Source organism: Dipodomys spectabilis, unplaced genomic scaffold, assembly GCF_019054845.1.
Source record: "Dipodomys spectabilis isolate Male_0828 unplaced genomic scaffold, ASM1905484v1 ptg000175l, whole genome shotgun sequence".
Lineage (NCBI taxonomy): Eukaryota > Metazoa > Chordata > Mammalia > Rodentia > Heteromyidae > Dipodomys > Dipodomys spectabilis.
The window spans coordinates 12,836,202-12,856,188 of record NW_024870852.1 but is presented as its reverse complement, the minus strand read 5'-3'; the positions used below and the strand labels follow the sequence as shown (position 1 = coordinate 12,856,188).

The following is a 19,987-nucleotide window of genomic DNA, read 5'->3' as shown; positions in this document are numbered from 1 at the left end:
ACTGGACTACCTTGATTGACGGAGAAGGGGGTTAGAGTATGTGGCTCCAGTGACCTGTACGCTGGGCTAGAGCACTTTGCAGTGTTTGTTTTCCTGTCTTGCACTTACAAATATGGTCTATGAAGTGTCATGCAAAACATTTGCTGTTCCCTCTCTCCCCCATTTTTAAATTGCTTTTAAAATTTGATCACCTTAACTACTGTAAACATAGCCTATTTTTGTGCTTAAGAATGGAAAACTCCATTGTGTGTTGCAGGACTGTTTTGGACTTGATCAAATGTGTGTTAATTTGGCTGTGTTGGCATTTAAAGAAAACAACAACAAAGCTGTGAAAATAGGCTTGAAGGGCTGGGAAGTTGGCTCAGTGGTAGAGTGCTTGCCTTGCATGCCTGAGGCCCTGGGTTCGATTCCTCAGCACCACATAAGAAAAAAAAAAGCCGGAAGTGGCGCTGTGGCTCAAGTGGTAGAGCGCTAGCCTTGAGCTGAAGAGCTGAGGGACAGCGCCCAGGCCCAGAGTTCAGGCCCCACAGCTGGACCAAAAAAAAAGAAAATAGGCTTGAAGCATTATCTTTAGTTACTTGAGTTTCTAGTTTTTTTTTTAATAATTTGTTAAAATAGTTTTTTTAAAAAAAATTAATTTAGAGAAGACAATCACTGTCTGTGAGAAATCAGACTTTCTTTGGGATTTTCTTTTGTGGTCATTGTGAGCAATTGCTTTTTCTTGTATTTAGGTTGACATTCTTCCTCTATTCTAAAACTTAAGACTGACATCTAGCTTTGCAATCAGTATGTTTTATTTTCCTGAGGGAAGAATAACTAATTATGCTCTTTAGTTCTGTACTATTGGTGTATCGGTGAATTTTTAAATTGTGCTAACTGCAAGAAATTATATGAACAGAAAACAAAACAAAAACCTTGCTCCTTGCGATTCTCTCATCTCAGTAGTGAAGAGTACAGAAGTGAGCCACCGACCCCTCCTACTCTTTTTTCCTCCCTCCCTCCCTCTCCCCCTCCTCCTCCCTCCCTCTCCTTCTCCCCATCCTCCTCCCTCTCCCCCTCCTCCCTCTCCCTCTGTAACAGTGTAATACTAAAGTGTTGTTGTGGTGGGGATAAGGTGGAGAAGCCCTCCTGAATTGAAATGTTTTTTGGAGTAAAAAATTGGTGTTGAGGAGCTGGGAAGGTGGCTCAGTGGTAGAGCGCTTGCCTTGCATGCCTGAGGCCCGGGGTTCGATTCCTCAGCTCCACATAAGCAAAAATGAAAAAAGCTGGAAGTGGCGCTTGGCTCAGGTGGTAGGGTGCTAGTCTTAAGCTGAAGAGCTGAGGGACAGCGCCCAGGCCCAGAGTTCAGGCCCCACAACTGGACCCCCCCCAAAAAAATAAAATTGGTGTTGACTCTCTTGTGAAGACAAGATTAATAACACTACTCATGGGCCGTTTAATCCTCAGAACAATTCTGTCGGTAGGCTCTCTTTCCCTCCTTTCACAGCCGCTGGAAAGAAGTGCAGCAACCTGCGTCCAGTCCCGCCGCGGAGCGGGTTCAGCCACACATCCACGCCCAGCCCAACCTGGGCCCTAAGTCTAAGAAATTAAAAGGCCCTCACGGGCACTTCCGGTAACCCGCCCTAAACAATCAGTGCGCACGCGCCGCGCCGCCCACACAATGACGCAAACGTTCCACCCCGCCCCTTTCTGGAACGCGGAGCGGCTGAACGGGCCGGCGGCCATTTTGTGAGGCAGCGGAGGAGGTGTTGGCTGCGGCGGTGGGCTCCGGGAAGCCGTTCGGGCTGGGGCTGTCGGCCGCGGGGCGGAGGCGCTCGCGCGGGGGGTAACTCAGGTCTGGGTTCTGGTGCCGCCCAGGCTCTCCCCGGTAAGACTCCCGCAGCCCCGGAACGGGCGGGGCTGTGCGGGGCTCGAGCCGCCCCTTGGTGGCCCGGGGCGGGGCCTTCGGAGGCCTCTGAGCCCGCCGCAGCGAGTGCCCCACACAAAGAGTCGGGGCAAGGGCTGCGGGGGTGTTGGGGCGCCACTCGCGCCTCTGCGGCTGGAGAGGATGAGCCTGTGCTACGAAGTGGGGTTGAGGCCACGGCGAGGACGCCCCCGTGGTCGGAGAGAGGGAGGCGGCCCAAGCTGGATTGGCCCACGGCCTGTGAACTAACGGGGACTGCCGTGCAAACACACCTACACCCCGAACGGGCAAGACTTCCCTTGCCTCCAAATGGCCGTAGGCTGTAACTACACCTTTGCCTGGAAGTAGGGAGGAGCCCCCGAAATGGAAAGGCGGGCTCTGTGGCCTACTAACAAAAGGGGGACTCTCGTCTGGATACCTGGGGGGCACAGAAGGCTCTGGTTGGTACTCTGCTGTTAAGTCCCAAGAAAGAGGCCTGAGAACCGGCCGCCTTTTTTGGCCTGCAGGCCGAAGGGGTGTCAATGAATTTTCTTAAAGGCCCAGTGTTGGGAAGGGGCTTATCCTTGGGGATATAGATATAGACTAGTAGAGGGGCAAGTGGGGGTCAGTAGGCCTCCAGGTGCAGAGAATTTGTAAGGGTACTAAGCCCGTGGCCTCAAAGCAGCTTGGAGAAGGGGCTTTACTGCTCCCGTGCTAGATGGAGGCTGGGTGTTTTCTGATGGAGTAAGTTTCCCTGAAGCTTGGCGGAGCTCGTTTGCAGCCACGTGAAATGGTGGAGGGCCTTAGAGGGATCTACAGGTTAGTGATGGGGATGGACATTTGTGCAGCAAGCTTAACGGCTAGTTAGTACGTGCCTGGACTTTGTGCCTTCAGCATGTGCTTCGTAGTGGAACGTCAGAGGGGCTCCTGTGTGGGCTTTACGCGGGTAGTGCTAACACGTTCATTTAGCTGGGTAGTTTGTATTGAGATTTGTAGGCATTGTGTTGAAGGTTCTGGGGCCTCGAAAAACTCCTTTGCTCTTGGATTACAGAGATGACTTAATGTAATTGGGGGTAGTTGGAAGGTACTGTTTTGTATTATACAGGAGTAGAATGATTCTAGTAAGTACAACCTCTGTGCCTTGTGGGGGAGGGGTTTGCTGAAAGGAGAGTTTTGTGAATATCTCTTGGAGCTTGTTGAATGGTGTAATTTTTGCAAGCTGCATTACTAGTGAAAATCAGAATTGCCTGGTGCCCTGTTAACTAGTGTGCGTTAATGTGTTTCAAAGCATTTGCAGTTGATAAAATCCCACAAGTCTAGACATGTAGAAAAATAATGACTAGTTTTGTTTTATATTACTTTCTTATGCTTGTTTGATGTTGATCACTTTGCTTATGGATTGTAATGCATAATTTCAGTTTATGTTCAAGTCTGTTAGATAAAAATATGAAGCTTTAGAAAACATGGTGATAGTTAACTTACTGTTATCTGCTACTACCAGTACATTTTAGGCTTCTTTTACTTGGACATGACATGTCAAATGTTTTGCATTGAACGTCTGTGGGTTGTGATGGTATGATTTAGAGGTTGTAAAAACTTGATTTTTTAGGCCAGTGTGTTCCAGCTGCTTGATTCTAATGACAATACTGATACTGCATTCTGTTTTGCAGAGATACATGCTGTTCTCATTCAGTTTTTTTTTTTTTTTGGTCTATTTTTGAGAAGGAGTCTCTTGATGAAGCATACGTAGGCTGATGTCAAAGTCAAGACTCTCCTGTCTCAGACTCCTGAGTTACAGGACTGTAGTCCTGTGTCACCATGTCAGGTCATCATTCAGTTTGGATGAATGCCTGCTTCTGTAGGTGTTGTAGGTGTCTAATTGATTGCACAAAAGATGCTTTTAGATAACCCTCTGGGAAATGGAGTGGTTGTTCTGTTTTATATCTTCATGTATGGTCTACAAGTTCTTTATAAATGTTTGTGGAAATGAATATTTTAGATCAGTACACAGAAAAATCATTTAACCTCAATTGTAGTTTCATCTACTTTTTACTACCACCTATGATACTCTTCATTTTTTGGAGTAAAAGCTAACTTTTAAGTCTTAAAAGCATGGTGAATGGTGATGTGGTTGGTTAGGTTAGAAGTAATATTTTTGCTTTGAAGTGAAATGAAGTCAGATAACATTTTTATTGGTGTCAAAATAATTGTTAAAGTTTTTGGCAGAAGAAATCTCTTTCTATTGAATGGGAATGTTGAGCAGTGATACATCTTCATCAATATCAGTAGAATTTTTTCATTAGGATTGATTCTAGAATATGAAATGTGTTCCATTTGGTCATGGGGGACAAAAATCAAGTGGATGATGCTGTAGTTTCATAATGCCTACCATGATGTGATTTTACTTCTTAATAGCATTGTGCCCATTGTAATTGATTTTCTCTGTTCAGATCTCTGATGTGATCTTTTGTAGGATTGCTGGTTTTTGTTCTTTGGGATCTAAAATACCTACTTCTCCTCTGTCTTGGTTCTTGTTAAAGACTGATGACTGAACAGATTCACTTTGGGTGTTTATTACCAGATGAATAGTAGAAATAGTCAAGTTCAAGTTGTGCTTTAGCATCTTGATAATGTGGTTTGTTGTCAGACATTTTATCCTGAAATTCCTAGTAGTAAATAAGACTGCATTGTCCTAATGTGCTAAATTTTTTATAGCAGTTGTTGTAATTTTTCTAGTGTATGATTAGGTCTGAAATATACTGATGGATCAATACTAAACCATTTTCTCTTTGCCTATCTTTATAACTCTGTGTATAGTGTATTTTTACATATTTTGATACATAGAATTGTTTGTCTTATCCTAAAGTTAATTAGAGCTTAAGATGATTGGGATGGATTTTTTTTTTTTCCAAGTTGGGATCCTACTTTCCGGTGGTTAACTGATATATAGTATTATGAATAAGTGATTTCTTGGGAAACTGTGACACCACTGTGAAATTATGGTCTTTACAAAGTGAGTTGAGGGCTGGGAATGTAGGTTAGTGGTAAGAGTGCTTGCCTCACATACATGAAGCCCTGGGTTCCATTCCTCAGTACCACATACACGCAAAGGCCAGAAGTGGTGCTGTGGCTCAAGTAGTAGAATGTTAGTGCTCAGGGACAGCACCCAACCAGGCCCTGAGTTCAAGCCCCTGGACTAGCAAAACAAAGAAAAGTAATTCAGTCTGGTTCTCATTTTCCATTTGCTTTCTTTTCCTTGTGAAAGAAGAGGTCTAGCACTGAGAGCAGTGAGGTTCTGACTTGTAGCTTTGACATTCTGAATCTTTCCCCCCTTGGTGGAATAGGCTTTCCCTTTTATGTTTGGATTGGTTTTGTGCTATAAATTGAACACAAAACTTTTGAGCAAGACATTTACCAAAATCACCCAGATGTTGAACCTTTGTGGAATAAGAATTTTCCTCATTTCTGGCCATTTTGTTCAAGTTTTTGGGTAAAGCTTAGTGAGTTCCTTTAGGGTTTAAGTGGCTGACTTGAATTTATCCTCATCAAGGGCATAGTATGTCTTAGGTTTGAAAGGAAAGAAAAGAAAGGAACCGGTTTGGTTTTCCCTTATATTCAGAGTATATGCCCTAGCCTCATACCAGGCCTTTTGAATTAGAATGTGCAGTAGGTGTCAAATTTATTACAAAATTTAATTAGAAAATTACCCTGTTTTTGCAGTTTCTAGAATTGACACTGTACAAATTATAACTAAAAATTACAATAACACTTGACCTTTCTTATGGCTTTATTTGAAGCAAGTTTTTTTTTTTTTTTTTCTGTTTTTCATTTCCCTTTGTGATCAGTTACAGAAACTGTTGGATTTGGCTTGTAAACAAAGAGTTTTAAAACTCTTTAGATTTAATTAGGATAAATTTGTATAAGTCAAAGATTAATTCAATGGTTTGGACTTTTGAAAATGTGTTTATAACATTTGTCTAACTTTTTTGGCAGTAGATAGGTTTGAAGTTAGGGCCTTGGCTTGGGTATACCACTTGACCCACACCCCCAGGCCATCATTTACAAAGCTTTTTGTGGCAAAGCAGTCTCACTAATCAGTTTGAGTAAAGTACATAATAACACGATTCTTGAAATTTGCTTTACTTTTTGATGATGAATATTAAACTCATTTGTAACTTGATTTTTGAAAGACATTAATTTAAAACCATCATTCAGATAAGTAGTCTTCTATTGACATTTTATCCTGAATTATAGGACAGTGATCTGTTAAGCCAGATGTAGTAGTACATACATCCCAGCACTCTGAGAGGCTGAGGCAGGAAGATCACCAGTTAAGATCCAGACAGAACATATTCTTTGATTAAAAATCTTTTTATTTATTAAAAAAAAAAGCTGGCATCAGTGGCTCACACTTGTAATCCTAGCTATTCAGGAGGTTGAGATCTGAGGATCAGGGTTTGAAACCAGCCTGGGCAGGAGAGTTCATGAGACTTTTTTTTTTCTTTTTTTCATGAGACTCATCTCCATTTAATCATCAGAAAGCCAGAATGGAGCTATGGTTCAAGTGGTAGAGGGTTAGCCATGAAGAGCACCCAGGTTTGAGTTCAAGACCCAGGACTTGAACAAAAATAGATAGACAATCTTTTAAATATAATTGTTTAATCATTTGATTATGTATATTTTGAATTGCTTATCATCTCACCAATTTAGAGGAAATCCCAGTGAAAGATTGGTGGCTTTTACTTTTGGAAGTACCTTTTTGTACCAGACATTTAGGGAATTTTTCCAAGCAGGATTTTTTTTTGGGGGGGGAGGGTGTTGTGGTATTAAAAGAACTTTACCTTAATGTGATGAATATAAGTGAAATTAGTTTATATACCCAAAACTTAAATATTTCAGTTACATTTTTTTGTCATGATTGATGATGTTTTGTTGGAAAGGAAAATATGAGAGGAACTGCAGTAATTTCCATGAGTAACCTTGGTTGATGACTTACTTGTCCAGGAATTGTTATTATTTGAGCCTGTGCTTCTACTTTCACTAAAATTTGGTAGGAATCTGGGGACTAGATTGAAGTTGGATTTGTGATTTTTGAACTGGTATAATTATCAAGTGATAAAAATTACTAACTATGAAGCTGAACTTTTATTACTGTTTCAGTTTCAATTGATTTATTCTTGCATTGGTTTCTGACACTCTTTGCACATATGAAAATATTTTGAGTGACCTTCACATTTGAAAGCAATACCAAGTTAAAAGCATGTGTGGGATTTTGGTTTAGTCTTTTTATTTCTTTTCGATACGTGCATTCTAATGAAGTGCTTGTGGTTTCAGACTCGCCTTGGTAATGTACAGTTCAGTGTGGCCTGTGAGTGTTGTTTTGTTTCCTGAATTGATTTTTGCCTCCATTTATTCTCTATTGCAGTCTAAAAGTTGGTTTTAATTGGTTGCCCACAGGATTGACTTGGCCTCTTCTTCTTATTAAGAAAATACATCTCTTGTGTACTCAGGTAAGAGATTTTGAATAGGGGGCTTGTTTTTATACAAAATAAGATGAAAATAGCTTATTAAGAAACATAAAAATAGGTGTAGTAACTATATTGTGTGTATACTTACAAGTTTATTATTTTTAATCCTGAGGGGTGGGGCGGGATCATGAATTTTCCTATACTCTTTGAGGTCATAAATTTTCCTGCACTCTTACTGTTAGGTAGAAAGTAGCTTGTTGGTGTATGTTCTCCCTTAGAAGCTTTCTAGATGAATTATTAATATAGTTGGTTGTTATTGGTATGGTTATTTTAGAGTGTAAATTTTAGACTTCAGATGAAACCTTATAGTATAGTTGAATCTAACCTTTTCATTCAAGTATCTAAGCTAGGCTTAAGATAGATGGAAATGACTTCCCTCTTAAACAGGTACTTAACAGGAGGTAACAGATGCTATTTTATATTTTTCACAACCTAAAAATTGCTTTCTTCAGAAGGCTTTATCAATAAGTCAGGTGCTATACTTTGGTTTAATCTTTCGCCCTTTTGTAGTTGGTAATCTGAGGCAGATTTTTCAATACTGTGTTTTCAGTGTACCTTTGTACAGATTGTTTATTAAATCTCAGGAAAAAAAAGACTTCTATGACATTTAGCTTTCTGTTTAATTTTCTGTTCTTGAGACCATAATAAAGTTCTCATCTTAATGTTCATGTTTGAAGTAATGTATCTCGCTGTTTTGAGTACCTAGATTTTCCTTTATAGGAAGTTGTGTTTTTTAATTTGAACAGGAATGCTGTCTCAATTTTACATATAGACATATATTCCAGATTCAGTAAAGAATGTAAACTTGGTTTGATTACCTGGAAATCTATTCATAAATTTCCTTATAGGCTGCTACATAGTAAATAAGGGGAAAGTCTAAGTGATTTTTTTTTTTCTTTTCTATTTCTTTTTTTGTTCATGAACTCAAAGTCCGGATGCTATTTCTGAGCTCTTCAGCTTAAGGCTAGCACTCTGTCAACTTTGAGCCATAGTGCCACTTTTGGTTTTCTGGTGGTTAATTGGAGTCTCACAGGCTTTCCTGCCTTTGCTGGCTTTGAACCATGATTCTCTGGTCTCAGCCTCTTGAGTAGCTGGAATCACAGGTGTGAGCCATGGGTGCCCAACATATGTGATTTTTTTTTTAAATTAATTTTTCTTACTGACTTGCAACCAATACATCTTTATACACCCTCCCCAAATTTCTAGTGTGTTATGATGGTCTTACATTTTCTGTTTGCTAGTTCATCTTTCCGGATTAAATTTGAAGATTGTTTATAACTTTAAGAAAACTATCAAAATCAAACAATATATTTGCTTTGTGTGTGCTACAATGAGATACCGATATAGATTTTATTATTAAATTCGTTTGCATACGACCCTTGACTTTGAAGAACTCCTTGCAAAGAGTTGCATAATTGTTTAAAGCTTTTGTAACAGGAACAGTTTTTTTTTTTTTTTGCCAGTCCTGGAGCTTGAACTAAGGGCTGCCTGGGTACTGTCCTTGAACCTCTCTGTGCCCAAGGCTAATGCGCTACAACTTGAGACATAGCACCATTTCTGGATTTTTCTGTTTATGTGGTATTGAGGGATGGAACCCAGGGCTTTATGCATGCTAAGCAAGCACTCTTACTGCTAAGCCACATTCTCAGCCCCAGGAAACAGGTTTTTTGTTTGTTTGTTTGTTTTGGTCAGTTGTTGGGCTTGAATCTGGGCCTGGGCGCTGTCCCTCAGCTCTTCAGCTCAAAGCTAGCATTCTACCACTGGAGCCACTGTACCACTTTCAGTTTTCTGGTGGTTTATTCAAGATAAAGAGTCTGAGCTGCGCAGGGCGCTGGTGGCTCACACCTGTAATCCTAGCTACACAGGAGCTTGAAATCTGAGGATCAAGGTTCAAAACCAGCCCAGGCAGGAAAGTCCTTGAAACTCTTATCTCCAATTAACCACCAGAAAACGGGAAGTGGCATTCATTGTAGCTCAAGTGGTAGAGCGCTAGCCTTGAACTGAAGAACTGAGGGATAGTGCCCAGGCCCACGACCAACAACAACAACAACAAAAGAGTCTCAGCCAGGTGCCAACAACAACAACAACAAAAAAGAGTCTCAGCCGGTGCCGGTGACTCACGCTTGCAATCCTAGCTAGTCAGAAGGCCAAGATCTCTGAGGATCATGGTTCAAGGCCAGCCTGGACAGGAAAGGCTGAAGAGCGCAGGGATAGCACCCTAGCCCCAGAGTTGAAGCCTCATAACCGACCAAAAAAAAAAAAAGAAAAAAAAAAGAGTCTCATGGACTTTTCTAAAGCCCAAACTGGCTTTTAACCACAATCCTCAGATCTTAGCTTCCTGAGTGACTAGAATTACAGACATGAGCCACTAGTACCTGGCTGGAAAGAGTTTTTTAAGGAGTTATTATTATTTTTTTTGGCTGTTTGTTTTTGGTGCCGATCCTGAGGCTTGAATTCATGGCCTAGGCATTGCCCTTCAGCTGTTTTGTTCAAGGCTAGCACTCTACCACTCGAGCACAGCTCTACTTCTGGCTTTTTGTGGTGGTTAATTGGAAATCAGTCTCACAGACTTTTCTTTCCAGGCTGGCTTCAATCTGTGATCCTTGGATCTGAGTCTCTGGAGTATCTAGGATTGCTGGCACTCAGGAAAATTTACTCCTTCTAATATTTTTGCTTCAGAAGTGATGAAACTAGACTGTAATTTCGTTGAGTCTTAAGCCAGTTTAAAAGACTTATATTTAAACGTTGATTTGACCATATTAATTTCAAATTGATATGTTTTCTGATCTCAAGAGTGTCAACTTAAAAAGTTCGATTAAAACTGAAATACTGGGCATTTGGAGACATGGCTCAGGTGGTAGAATGGGAGCCAATGAGTGAAAGCATCAGATAGTGAATTAAAGTCCTGGTCTCAACAAACCTGATATAATGAAATTGGTTTAAATTTGGGAGAAAATTTTCTTTTGACCAAGTCAAAATAGGTGTTATCTAAGAAGATCAGAAAATAACCAATGATCCCACAGAAGTTAGAGTGGGCCAGAGTCTGTAACAATCACTGAGGAAAGTTTAAACCTTAGGGTTTGTTCTCTCTCTCTCTCTCTCTCTCTCTTTCTTTCTTCCTTTCTTTCCTTCTTTCATTTATTTTTGGTCAGTTGTGGGTCTTGAACTCTGGGCCTAGGCTCTGTCCCTCAGCTCTTAAGCTCAAGGCTAGCACTCTTCCACTTGAGCCACAGTGCCACTTCTTGTTTTCTGGTGGTTTATTGGAGATAAGAATCTCATGGACTTTCCTTCGGGCTGGCTTTGAACTGTGATCCTCAGATCTCAGCCTCCTGAGTAGCTAGGATTACCGGCGAGAGCTACGGTGCAGGGCTCTTATCTTTTTATGAAGCCCAAGCTAGTCTTGATTGCCGATTCTTCTGCTTCAGCTTTCTGAGTGATAAGATTACAGGTACACAATTGTAATCTTTGCTTTTTAGGTTTTTTTTTTTTTTTTTTTTGTGGTGTTGTTGGTTGTGGGCCTGGGTACTGTCCCTCAGCTCTTCAGCTCACGGCTAGCACTCTACCAATTGAGCCACAGGGCCACTTCCAGATTTCTGGTGATTTATTGGAGATAAGAGTCTTGTGTTTTTTTTTTTTTGGGTCCGGTCGTGGGGCCTGAACTCTGGTCCTGGGCGCTGTCCCTCAGCTCTTCAGCTCAAGGCTAGCATTCTACTACTTGAGCTACAGCACCACTTTCCGGCTTCTTTCTTTCTTTTTTTTTTTATGTGGTGCTGAGGAATTGAACCCGGGACCTCATGCGTGCAAGGCAAGTGCTCTACCACTGAGCCACCTTCCCAGCCCAAGAGTCTTGATTTAAAAAAAAAAAAAAATGCAGGCAGGTCAGGTTCCTGTGGCTCATACTTGTAAATCTAGCTGTAAATTTGCCTGGGCTGGCTTTGAACTGTGATCCTCAGATTTCAGCCTCCTGAGCTTACAGGCTTGAGCCACTGGCACTTGGCTGCTTTTTAGATTTTTTTTTGGGTCCGGTCGTGGGGCCTGAACTCTGGGCCTGGGCGCTGTCCCTCAGCTCTTCAGCTCAAGGCTAGCACTCTACCACTTGAGCCACAGCGCCACTTCCGGCTTTTTTCTTATGTGGTGCTGAGGAATCGAACCTAGGGCCTCGAGCATGCAAGGCAAGTGCTCTACCACTGAGCCACCTTCCCAGCCCATGCTTTTTAGATTTTTATTAGCATATATTAGTTGTGCAAAAGATGTTTCATTGTGACAATTCCTTTTTTTCTTTTCTTTTTTTTTTTTTTTTAGGGGTCCAGTCATGAGGCCTGAACTCTGGGCCTGGGTGCTGTCCCTCAGCTCTTCAGCTCAAGGCTAGCACTCTACCACTTGAGCCACAGTGACACTTCTGGCATTTTTCTTTTTGCTTATGTGGTGCTGAGGAATCAAACCCAGGGCCTCAGGCATGCAAGGCAAGCGCTCTACCACTGAGCCACCTTCCCAGCCCCATCATTGTGACAATTCCATACATGCATACAATGTACTTCAGTCAAACTCACCCTCTCAAGGTAGGTGTTGGTGGCTCACATTAAAATCCAAGCTACCGGGGCTGGGAAGTTGGCTCAGTGGTAGAGCGCTTGCCTTGTATGCCTGAGGTCCTGGGTTTGATTCCTCAGCACCACATAAGCAAAAAGAAAAAACCCAGAAGTGGAGCTGTGACTCAAGTGGTAGAGCGCTAGCCTTGAGCTGAAGAGCTGAGGGACAGTGCCCAGGCCCAGAGTTCAGGCCCTGCGACCGGACCCCACCCCACCCCACCCCCCCAAAAAAAAAAAAATCCAAGCTACCCAGGAGACTGAGATCTGAGGATGGTGGTTAGTAGCCAACCAGGGCAAGAAAGTCTGTGAGACTCTTATACCCAATTAACTACTGAAAAGCCAAAATGGAGCTGTAGCTCAGACTGTAGAGTGCTAACCTTGAGCACAAAAAGCTCAGGGACAGTGCCCAGGCCTTGAGTTCAAGCCCTAGGACTAGCACCCAAAACAAAACCCCTCACCCTTTCTGTGTCTTCCTCATTCTCTCTTCTTCGTTCTTAAAACAATTTCAGCAGGTTTCATTGTTCTTTTTGACACATGTATATAAAGTATTTTGACCATCATTACTCATTTCTGTGCTTGTCTTGGGGCTTAAATTTAGAGCCTGAGTGCTGTTGATGAGCTTTTTCTCAAGGCCAGCAGCATTCTACCACTTGATCTACATCTCCACTTCCAGGTTTTGGTGGTTAGAGATAAGTCTTAGGAACTTTTGCCCAGACGGACTTCTAACTATGATCCTCAAATCTTCGCTGAGTAGCACGGATTACAGGTGCAAGCTGCTACTCCTGCCAGTTTTTTGTTTTTCTCAAGGCTACTGCTCTACCTCTGAGCCACAGTTTCACTTCTGTGTTTTTTTTTTTGTTTGTTTGTTTTGTTTTTTGTTTTGCCAGTCCTGGCAAAAGCTTCTTTTGCTCAAGCAAGCACTCTACCACTTCAGCCATACTTCTGGATGTGCTACTGAGGAATCAAAACCAGAGCTTTATGCATAGTAGGCAAGCACTCTGCCACTAAGCTACATTCCCAGGATCCATTCCAGTTTTCTGGTAATTAATTGGAAATAAGAGTCTCATGTATTTTCCTGCCCAGGCTAGCTTTAAACCTCAATTCTCAGATCTCAGCCTCATGAGTAGCTAGATTACAGGTGTGAGCCACTGGTACCTGGCCTGCCTGCATTTTTTTTTTTTTAAGTCAAGAGTTTGGGAATAAGTGTTTGGCCTGCATTTTAATTAATTAGAACATCCACAGTAATCATACTGTAAACAGCTTCTACTTTTTAGACTAGTATTGGTTAAATCAGATTTTGTTTTGTTTTTTTTTTTTTTTTTTTTTTTTTTTTTGGGTCCGGTCGTGGGGCCTGAACTCTGGGCCTGGGCGCTGTCCCTCAGCTCTTCAGCTCAAGGCCAGCGCTCTACCACTTGAGCCACAACGCCACTTCCGGCTTTTTTCTTTCTGCTTATGTGGTGTTGTGGAATCGAACTCAGGGCCTCAGGCATGCAAGGCAAGTGCTCTACCACTGAGCCACCTTCCCAGCCCTCTTTTAGATTCTTAGTATGAATTAACTTTGTTTATAGTGGTAATTCCATAGATAGGTTTAACTGGAGTTTAATTCATTCTTGTGTTCTCAACTTAGTTTTTTTCACTCAAGTGGCACTTTACCACCTGAGCCAAACCTCCACTTTTGACTTTTTCCTGGGGAATTGGGATTAAGATTCTCAGATTTGTCTGTTTGGGTCGGCTTCGAACCAGGATTCTCAGATCTCAGCTTCCTATTAGGTAGGATTACAGTATGAGCCCCACCAGCAGCCAGCACTCAGTAGTGAGTGTGTGTGCCACTCTTAGGGCTTAAACTCAGGGTAATGTCCTTGAGCTTTTGTTTTCAAGGCCAGTGCTCTACCACTTGAAGTCACAATGCCATTTCTAGCTCTTTGGTAGTTATTTAGAGGTAAGAGTCTCATGGACTCTACTCAGGCTGACATTGAACTGTGATTCTCCTAAGTAATTGGTATTACAGGTATGAGCTACCCATATCTACCTTTCCATAGGTAGTATTAATAATCATAGAAGGAAGATTAATATCCCCCACTGCATAGGTCTATTTTAATAAAAATAGAAGATTGCAAACTTTATTTTTTTGGTCGTGGGGCTTGAACTCTGGGTCTGGGCGCTGTCCCTCAGCTCAAGTCTAGCACTCTACCACTTGAGCCACAGTTCCACTTCTACCTTTGGTTAATTAGAGATGAGAGTCTAATGAATTTTTCCTCTCTGGCCTGGCTTTGAATACTCAGATCTCAGTCTCCTGAGTGACTGGGCTCACAGGGGTGAGCCACTAGTTGGTTGAAAACTTTCAGGATGAAATAATGGAATTAGTTTCTATTTAGGTCTTTTTTGGGGGGGGGGGGGGGAGACTGGTCATGAGGCTTGAACTCATGGGTTCTGTCGCTGAGCCTCTCTGTGCTCAAGGCTAGCGCTCTACTCTTGAGCCACAGCATTACTTCCACCATTTTTTGCTCGTGTGGTACTGAGGAATGGAACCCAGGGCTTCATGCGTGCTAGGCAAGCACTCTACTATTAAGCCAATTCCCAACCTTGTCCCTAAGCTCTTTACACTCTACCACTTTGAGCTACAGTGCTATTTCTAAGTTTTAAGTATTTAAAATTACGGTTTTCTGCTGCTTTTGGATTTTGAAGCTGACCTCTATAAAACCGTCAAGTATATAGGGAAGATACTAAATCAGTTTTAAATATTAACTTGGTTACAGTTTTAGATTTTCTTCCCAATAGATTGTTGAATGTGGTCTCCTGATTTGGCTTTACATTTCTTTCAAATCTTACTAAGTATAAATAATTAGTGGTCTGAGTGATATATTTTATGATTTTACTGTCTAGTTGTTTGTTTTTTCTCTGAAACTCATTAGTCTTGGATGGGAACTTCAAATTGCCTTTAGAATGAATGTCTATGGAAGTTGAAATTGTTCAGGTTTTACGCTGTAAATTACACTTCTCAGTTTTTAAGCTAAATTAATGACATTGCCTGTGATAGCTTGTGGGCCTAATATGGTAGCTGGCCATTCTTGCAGTTAAAAAGTTGGTGTAATGAACAGGAGTCTGACTTGGCCGTTGCCTTTTCTCATCTGCAGGTGTGTGTGGTTTCAGCGCAGCATGGCTGTGGTCATCCGTTTGCAAGGTCTCCCAATTGTGGCGGGGACCATGGACATTCGTCACTTCTTCTCTGGATTGACCATCCCTGATGGGGGCGTGCATATTGTAGGGGGTGAACTGGGTGAGGCTTTCATCGTTTTTGCCACTGATGAAGATGCAAGGCTTGGTATGATGCGCACAGGTGGTACAATTAAAGGGTCAAAAGTAACACTGTTGTTAAGTAGTAAAACGGAAATGCAGAATATGATTGAACTGAGTCGTAGGCGTTTTGAAACTGCCAACATAGATATACCACCAGCAAATGCTAGTAGATCAGGACCGCCACCTAGTTCGGGAATGAGTGGCAGGGTAAATTTACCTACAACAGTACCCAACTTTAATAATCCTTCACCAAGTGTAGTTACTGCTACAACTTCTGTTCATGAAAGCAACAAAAATATACAGACATTTTCTACAGCCAGCGTAGGAGCTGCTCCTCCAAATATGGGGGCTTCTTTTGGAAGCCCAACGTTCAGTTCCACTATTCCGAGTACAGCCTCTCCAATGAACACAGTCCCACCACCACCAATTCCTCCAATCCCAGCAATGCCATCTATGCCACCGATGCCATCCATTCCCCCAATACCAGTTCCTCCTCCAGTACCTACATTGCCTCCTGTGCCTCCTGTTCCTCCTATTCCCCCAGTCCCTTCTGTGCCACCTATGACCCCACTACCACCCATGTCAGGCATGCCACCCTTGAATCCTCCACCTGTGGCACCTCTACCTGCTGGAATGAATGGCTCTGGAGCACCTGTGAATCTGAACAATAACATGAACCCTATGTTTTTGGGTCCATTAAATCCTGTAAACCCTATCCAGATGAACTCTCAAAGCAGCGTGAAGCCACTTCCCATCAACCCTGATGATCTGTATGTTAGTGTGCATGGAATGCCCTTTTCTGCAATGGAAAATGATGTCAGAGATTTTTTCCATGGGCTCCGTGTTGATGCAGTGCATTTGTTAAAAGATCATGTAGGTCGAAATAATGGGAATGGATTGGTTAAGTTTCTCTCTCCTCAAGATACATTTGAAGCTTTGAAACGAAACAGAATGCTGATGATTCAACGCTATGTGGAAGTTAGTCCTGCCACAGAGAGACAGTGGGTGGCTGCTGGAGGTCACATCACTTTTAAACAAAGTATGGCACCTTCTGGACAAGCCCATCCCCCTCCTCAAACACTTCCCAGGTCAAAATCGCCTGGTGGGCAGAAAAGGTCAAGGTCAAGGTCGCCACATGAGGCTGGTTTTTGTGTTTACTTGAAAGGACTACCATTTGAAGCAGAAAACAAACATGTCATTGATTTTTTTAAGAAGTTGGATATTGTGGAAGATAGTATTTATATAGCTTATGGACCCAATGGGAAAGCAACGGGTGAAGGCTTCGTAGAGTTCAGAAATGAGGCTGACTATAAAGCTGCTCTATGTCGTCATAAACAGTACATGGGCAATCGTTTTATTCAAGTTCATCCAATTACTAAGAAAGGTATGTTAGAAAAGATAGATACAATTCGAAAAAGACTTCAGAATTTCAGCTATGACCAGAGGGAAGTTATGTTAAATCAAGAGGGGGATGTCAACTCTGCCAAAGTCTGTGCCCACATAACAAATATTCCATTCAGCATTACGAAGATGGATGTTCTTCAGTTCCTAGAAGGAATCCCAGTGGATGAAAATGCTGTACATGTGCTTGTTGATAACAATGGGCAAGGTCTAGGACAGGCATTGGTTCAGTTTAAAAATGAAGAGGATGCACGTAAGTCTGAACACTTACACCGTAAAAAACTGAATGGGAGAGAAGCTTTTGTTCATGTAGTTACCCTAGAAGATATGAGGGAGATTGAGAAAAATCCCCCTGCCCAAGGAAAAAAGGGATTAAAGATGCCTGTGCCAGGTAATCCTTCAGTACCAGGAATGCCCGCTGCGGGAATACCCACTGCGGGAATGCCCACTGCGGGAATGCCCGCTGCAGGAATTCCCGCTGCTGGAATCCCCGCTGCTGGAATCCCCGCTGCTGGAATCCCTGTTGCTGGAATGCCTAATGCAGGAATGCCCACTGCTGGAATGCCTGGTGCACCACTGCCGAGTGCTGCACTGCCTGGTGCAGGACCTATACCTGGTGCAGGAATACCTGGTGCAGGAATACCTGGTGTGGGAATTCCTGGTGTGGGGATGCCCGGTCCAGGGATACCCGGTCCAGGGATGCCCGGTCCAGGGATGCCCGGTGCAGGAGGTGAAGAACATGCTTTCCTGACTGTAGGATCAAAGGAAGCCAATAACGGGCCTCCATTTAACTTCCCTGGTAATTTTGGTGGGTCAAATGCCTTTGCACCCCCCCTCCCTCCTCCAGGATTAGGAGGGGCCTTTGGTGATATTAGGCCTGGTATGCCTTCAGTTGGAAGCAGTGGTTTGCCTGGTCTAGGACTGGAAGTTCCAGGATTTGGAGGTGGACCAAATAATTTAAGTGGGCCAGCAGGATTTGGAGGGGGGCCTCAGAATTTTGGAAATGGCCCTGGTAGTTTAGGTGGCCCCCCTGGCTTTGGAAGTGGTCCTCCTGGTCTTGGAAGTGCCCCTGGGCATTTGAGTGGGCCTCCAGCCTTTGGCCCTGGCCCTGGCCCTGGCCCTGGCCCTATCCATATTGGTGGTCCCCCTGGATTTGGATCTAATTCTGGAAAACCAGGACCTACAGTTATTAAAGTACAGAACATGCCCTTCACTGTGTCTATTGATGAGATTTTAGATTTCTTTTATGGTTATCAAGTAATCCCAGGCTCAGTGTGTTTAAAATACAATGAGAAAGGTATGCCTACAGGTGAAGCTATGGTAGCCTTCGAATCTCGAGATGAAGCCACAGCTGCTGTTATTGACTTAAATGATAGGCCTATAGGCTCAAGAAAAGTAAAACTTGTATTAGGTTAGCTGTTCACATCAGTTCTTTATGGGCAGATTTTCATATTCCTGTGATTAATGCATCCAGATTGTTTTCTTAGTATTTCCAGGTTAGAACCTGTGGATTGTCCCAATTGCATTTAGATTGGTTTTTATAACATAGAGCATTGGTTGACTGTTTACAATTCACTTCCAGGATCAATATTGCTGTATGTTACAGTAAATTATCTGGAAAGAACACAAAAAATGATTTTGGCTTACCATTAGGGAAACCATTTGTAAAATTCAACGACATATATAGTTTATCAAGGAGTCTAGATTGGTTTTGTTTTATACCATATGGGATTAAGATAACAGAATTGTCAGTGGAGCTCATCAAGGGTGCTCTTGCAAGCTGATAAAAAACAGAAATTGGCTACTCTTGGAATTTGATTTAAAGCTGGACAGATTTGCTTTGTTATAGGGTCAAAGCTTTGTCTAAAATCTTCATTTTCTTTTAAAATTGAATAAAATCTCTGTATACAGATTCATTCATTGTATGTACCTTTATTGCTTCTTAAAGGTTCTTATGTATAGACAGCCCTGCTTCAGATGTTGCTGCTTTGTTTGCCTAATTGACTCATTTGTAAATGAGCAGAACTGTTTTGGTTTTATCTCTAAATATAAAACTCCACACTTGATTTGTGCTATAACCCTGAACTTGATTTCTAATGTCACACTTAAAATTGTGTGGAATGATTTTTGCCATAAAAAATAAACTATGAAGTCCTCTACCTACCAGAGCCTTTTTGGTTTGACCGCCAAGTTTTAGTTTAGTAAGTTTAAAAACTGTATGTTGTTTGGCTGGCATTGCAAGCCAGAAATCACTTTTAGTAATTAGTGGTTTAGGTCCTTGATTGGAAGTCCTGTCTGTTATGGACTAATTGTTTTAGCAATTTTCTTTTGTCCCAACTTACCTTTTAGTAAACAGAGGGGTCCACTCATAAGAAAGAGTATAATATCTTGGCTTTAAAACTAAAGTTGAAAGTCTTAGCTATATGATATATGTGCTGGTTCATAATATAGGTTGATAAGTATTAATCCTGTTAACTTGGAGGGTTTTTTTATACTGTGCAATTTTGATACTGTTTAAAGAAAAATTCTTTATGCAGATGACAAGTGCAGTTGTCAGAAAGGAACAATTGAGATTCCTTGAGCTTTAATATTCTTTAGCATTCAGGACACTAAAGTAGGAGGACCACATAGGTTCTGGTGGTTAAGTTTCTTTCCTTATAAAACATTTATCTTACAATGTCTTACTGACACATTAGACACTAGGGTTTCTTTAGTTAAAATGCTCTAAAGATGTGTCACATGATAAACAAAATAGATTTGTGAATTATCATGGAAATGTTATTGTTTACATGGCCCTTTTGATTTGAAATATCCTAACATCTTGCAAACCAATATATTTATGAAGAGATTAGACTTATAAAATAGTATTTCCTATTAAAACATGTAGTGCCTTTTGGATGTAAAAGTTTGTGGAGCATTTGAAATACAGTGGCTTGTAATTTAGGAGTGGAAAGTTTCATTTGTGTGGTGAGATTTGAAAAAGCCTTTTCATCACTTCAATAGAGGATTGACAGCCCAGGAGTTTTGTGTAAGGAAAGGATTGTTCAGACTTTCAAAATGGGAGTTGTGTTGTGAGTCTTTTGTTAAATCACAAATATAAATTGGCTTGGCAGATAATTAGGTACCGCCTCCTCACGTTAAAAAGTATTGATTTCACATATTATTAGAGTAATGATTTCTAATTCCAAAGATAGTGCAAAACAAACAAAAAATCCCATATCAGTGCTGTTTGGGCATTTATTTCTAAAACAGATTATTTTATACTTTGAAAAGTTATTTTCACTTTAGAAAAA

At 41.7% G+C, this 19,987-nt stretch overlaps 1 protein-coding gene across 6 annotated transcripts in view; it reads left to right on the top strand.

Moving 5' to 3' along the window:
* The first annotated feature begins 1,711 nt into the window (after window positions 1-1,711).
* Cpne1 (copine 1) overlaps window positions 1,712-19,987 on the top strand; it is a 48,206-nt gene continuing 29,930 nt past the window's right edge. For 2 of the 6 annotated variants that reach the window (XM_042694786.1, XM_042694782.1), the window contains exons 1-2: window positions 1,778-1,867; window positions 7,308-7,392. Coding sequence is in view for 1 of the 6 variants with exons in the window: in XM_042694781.1 (XP_042550715.1) it covers window positions 15,153-18,110 (2,958 nt within the window). In the remaining 5 variants the exon portion in view is untranslated. Of the gene's footprint in view, window positions 1,868-7,307; window positions 7,393-15,130; window positions 18,854-19,987 lie in introns of those variants that run through there. The other 4 variants (XM_042694781.1, XM_042694784.1, XM_042694783.1 and 1 more) reach the window with 4 other exon arrangements.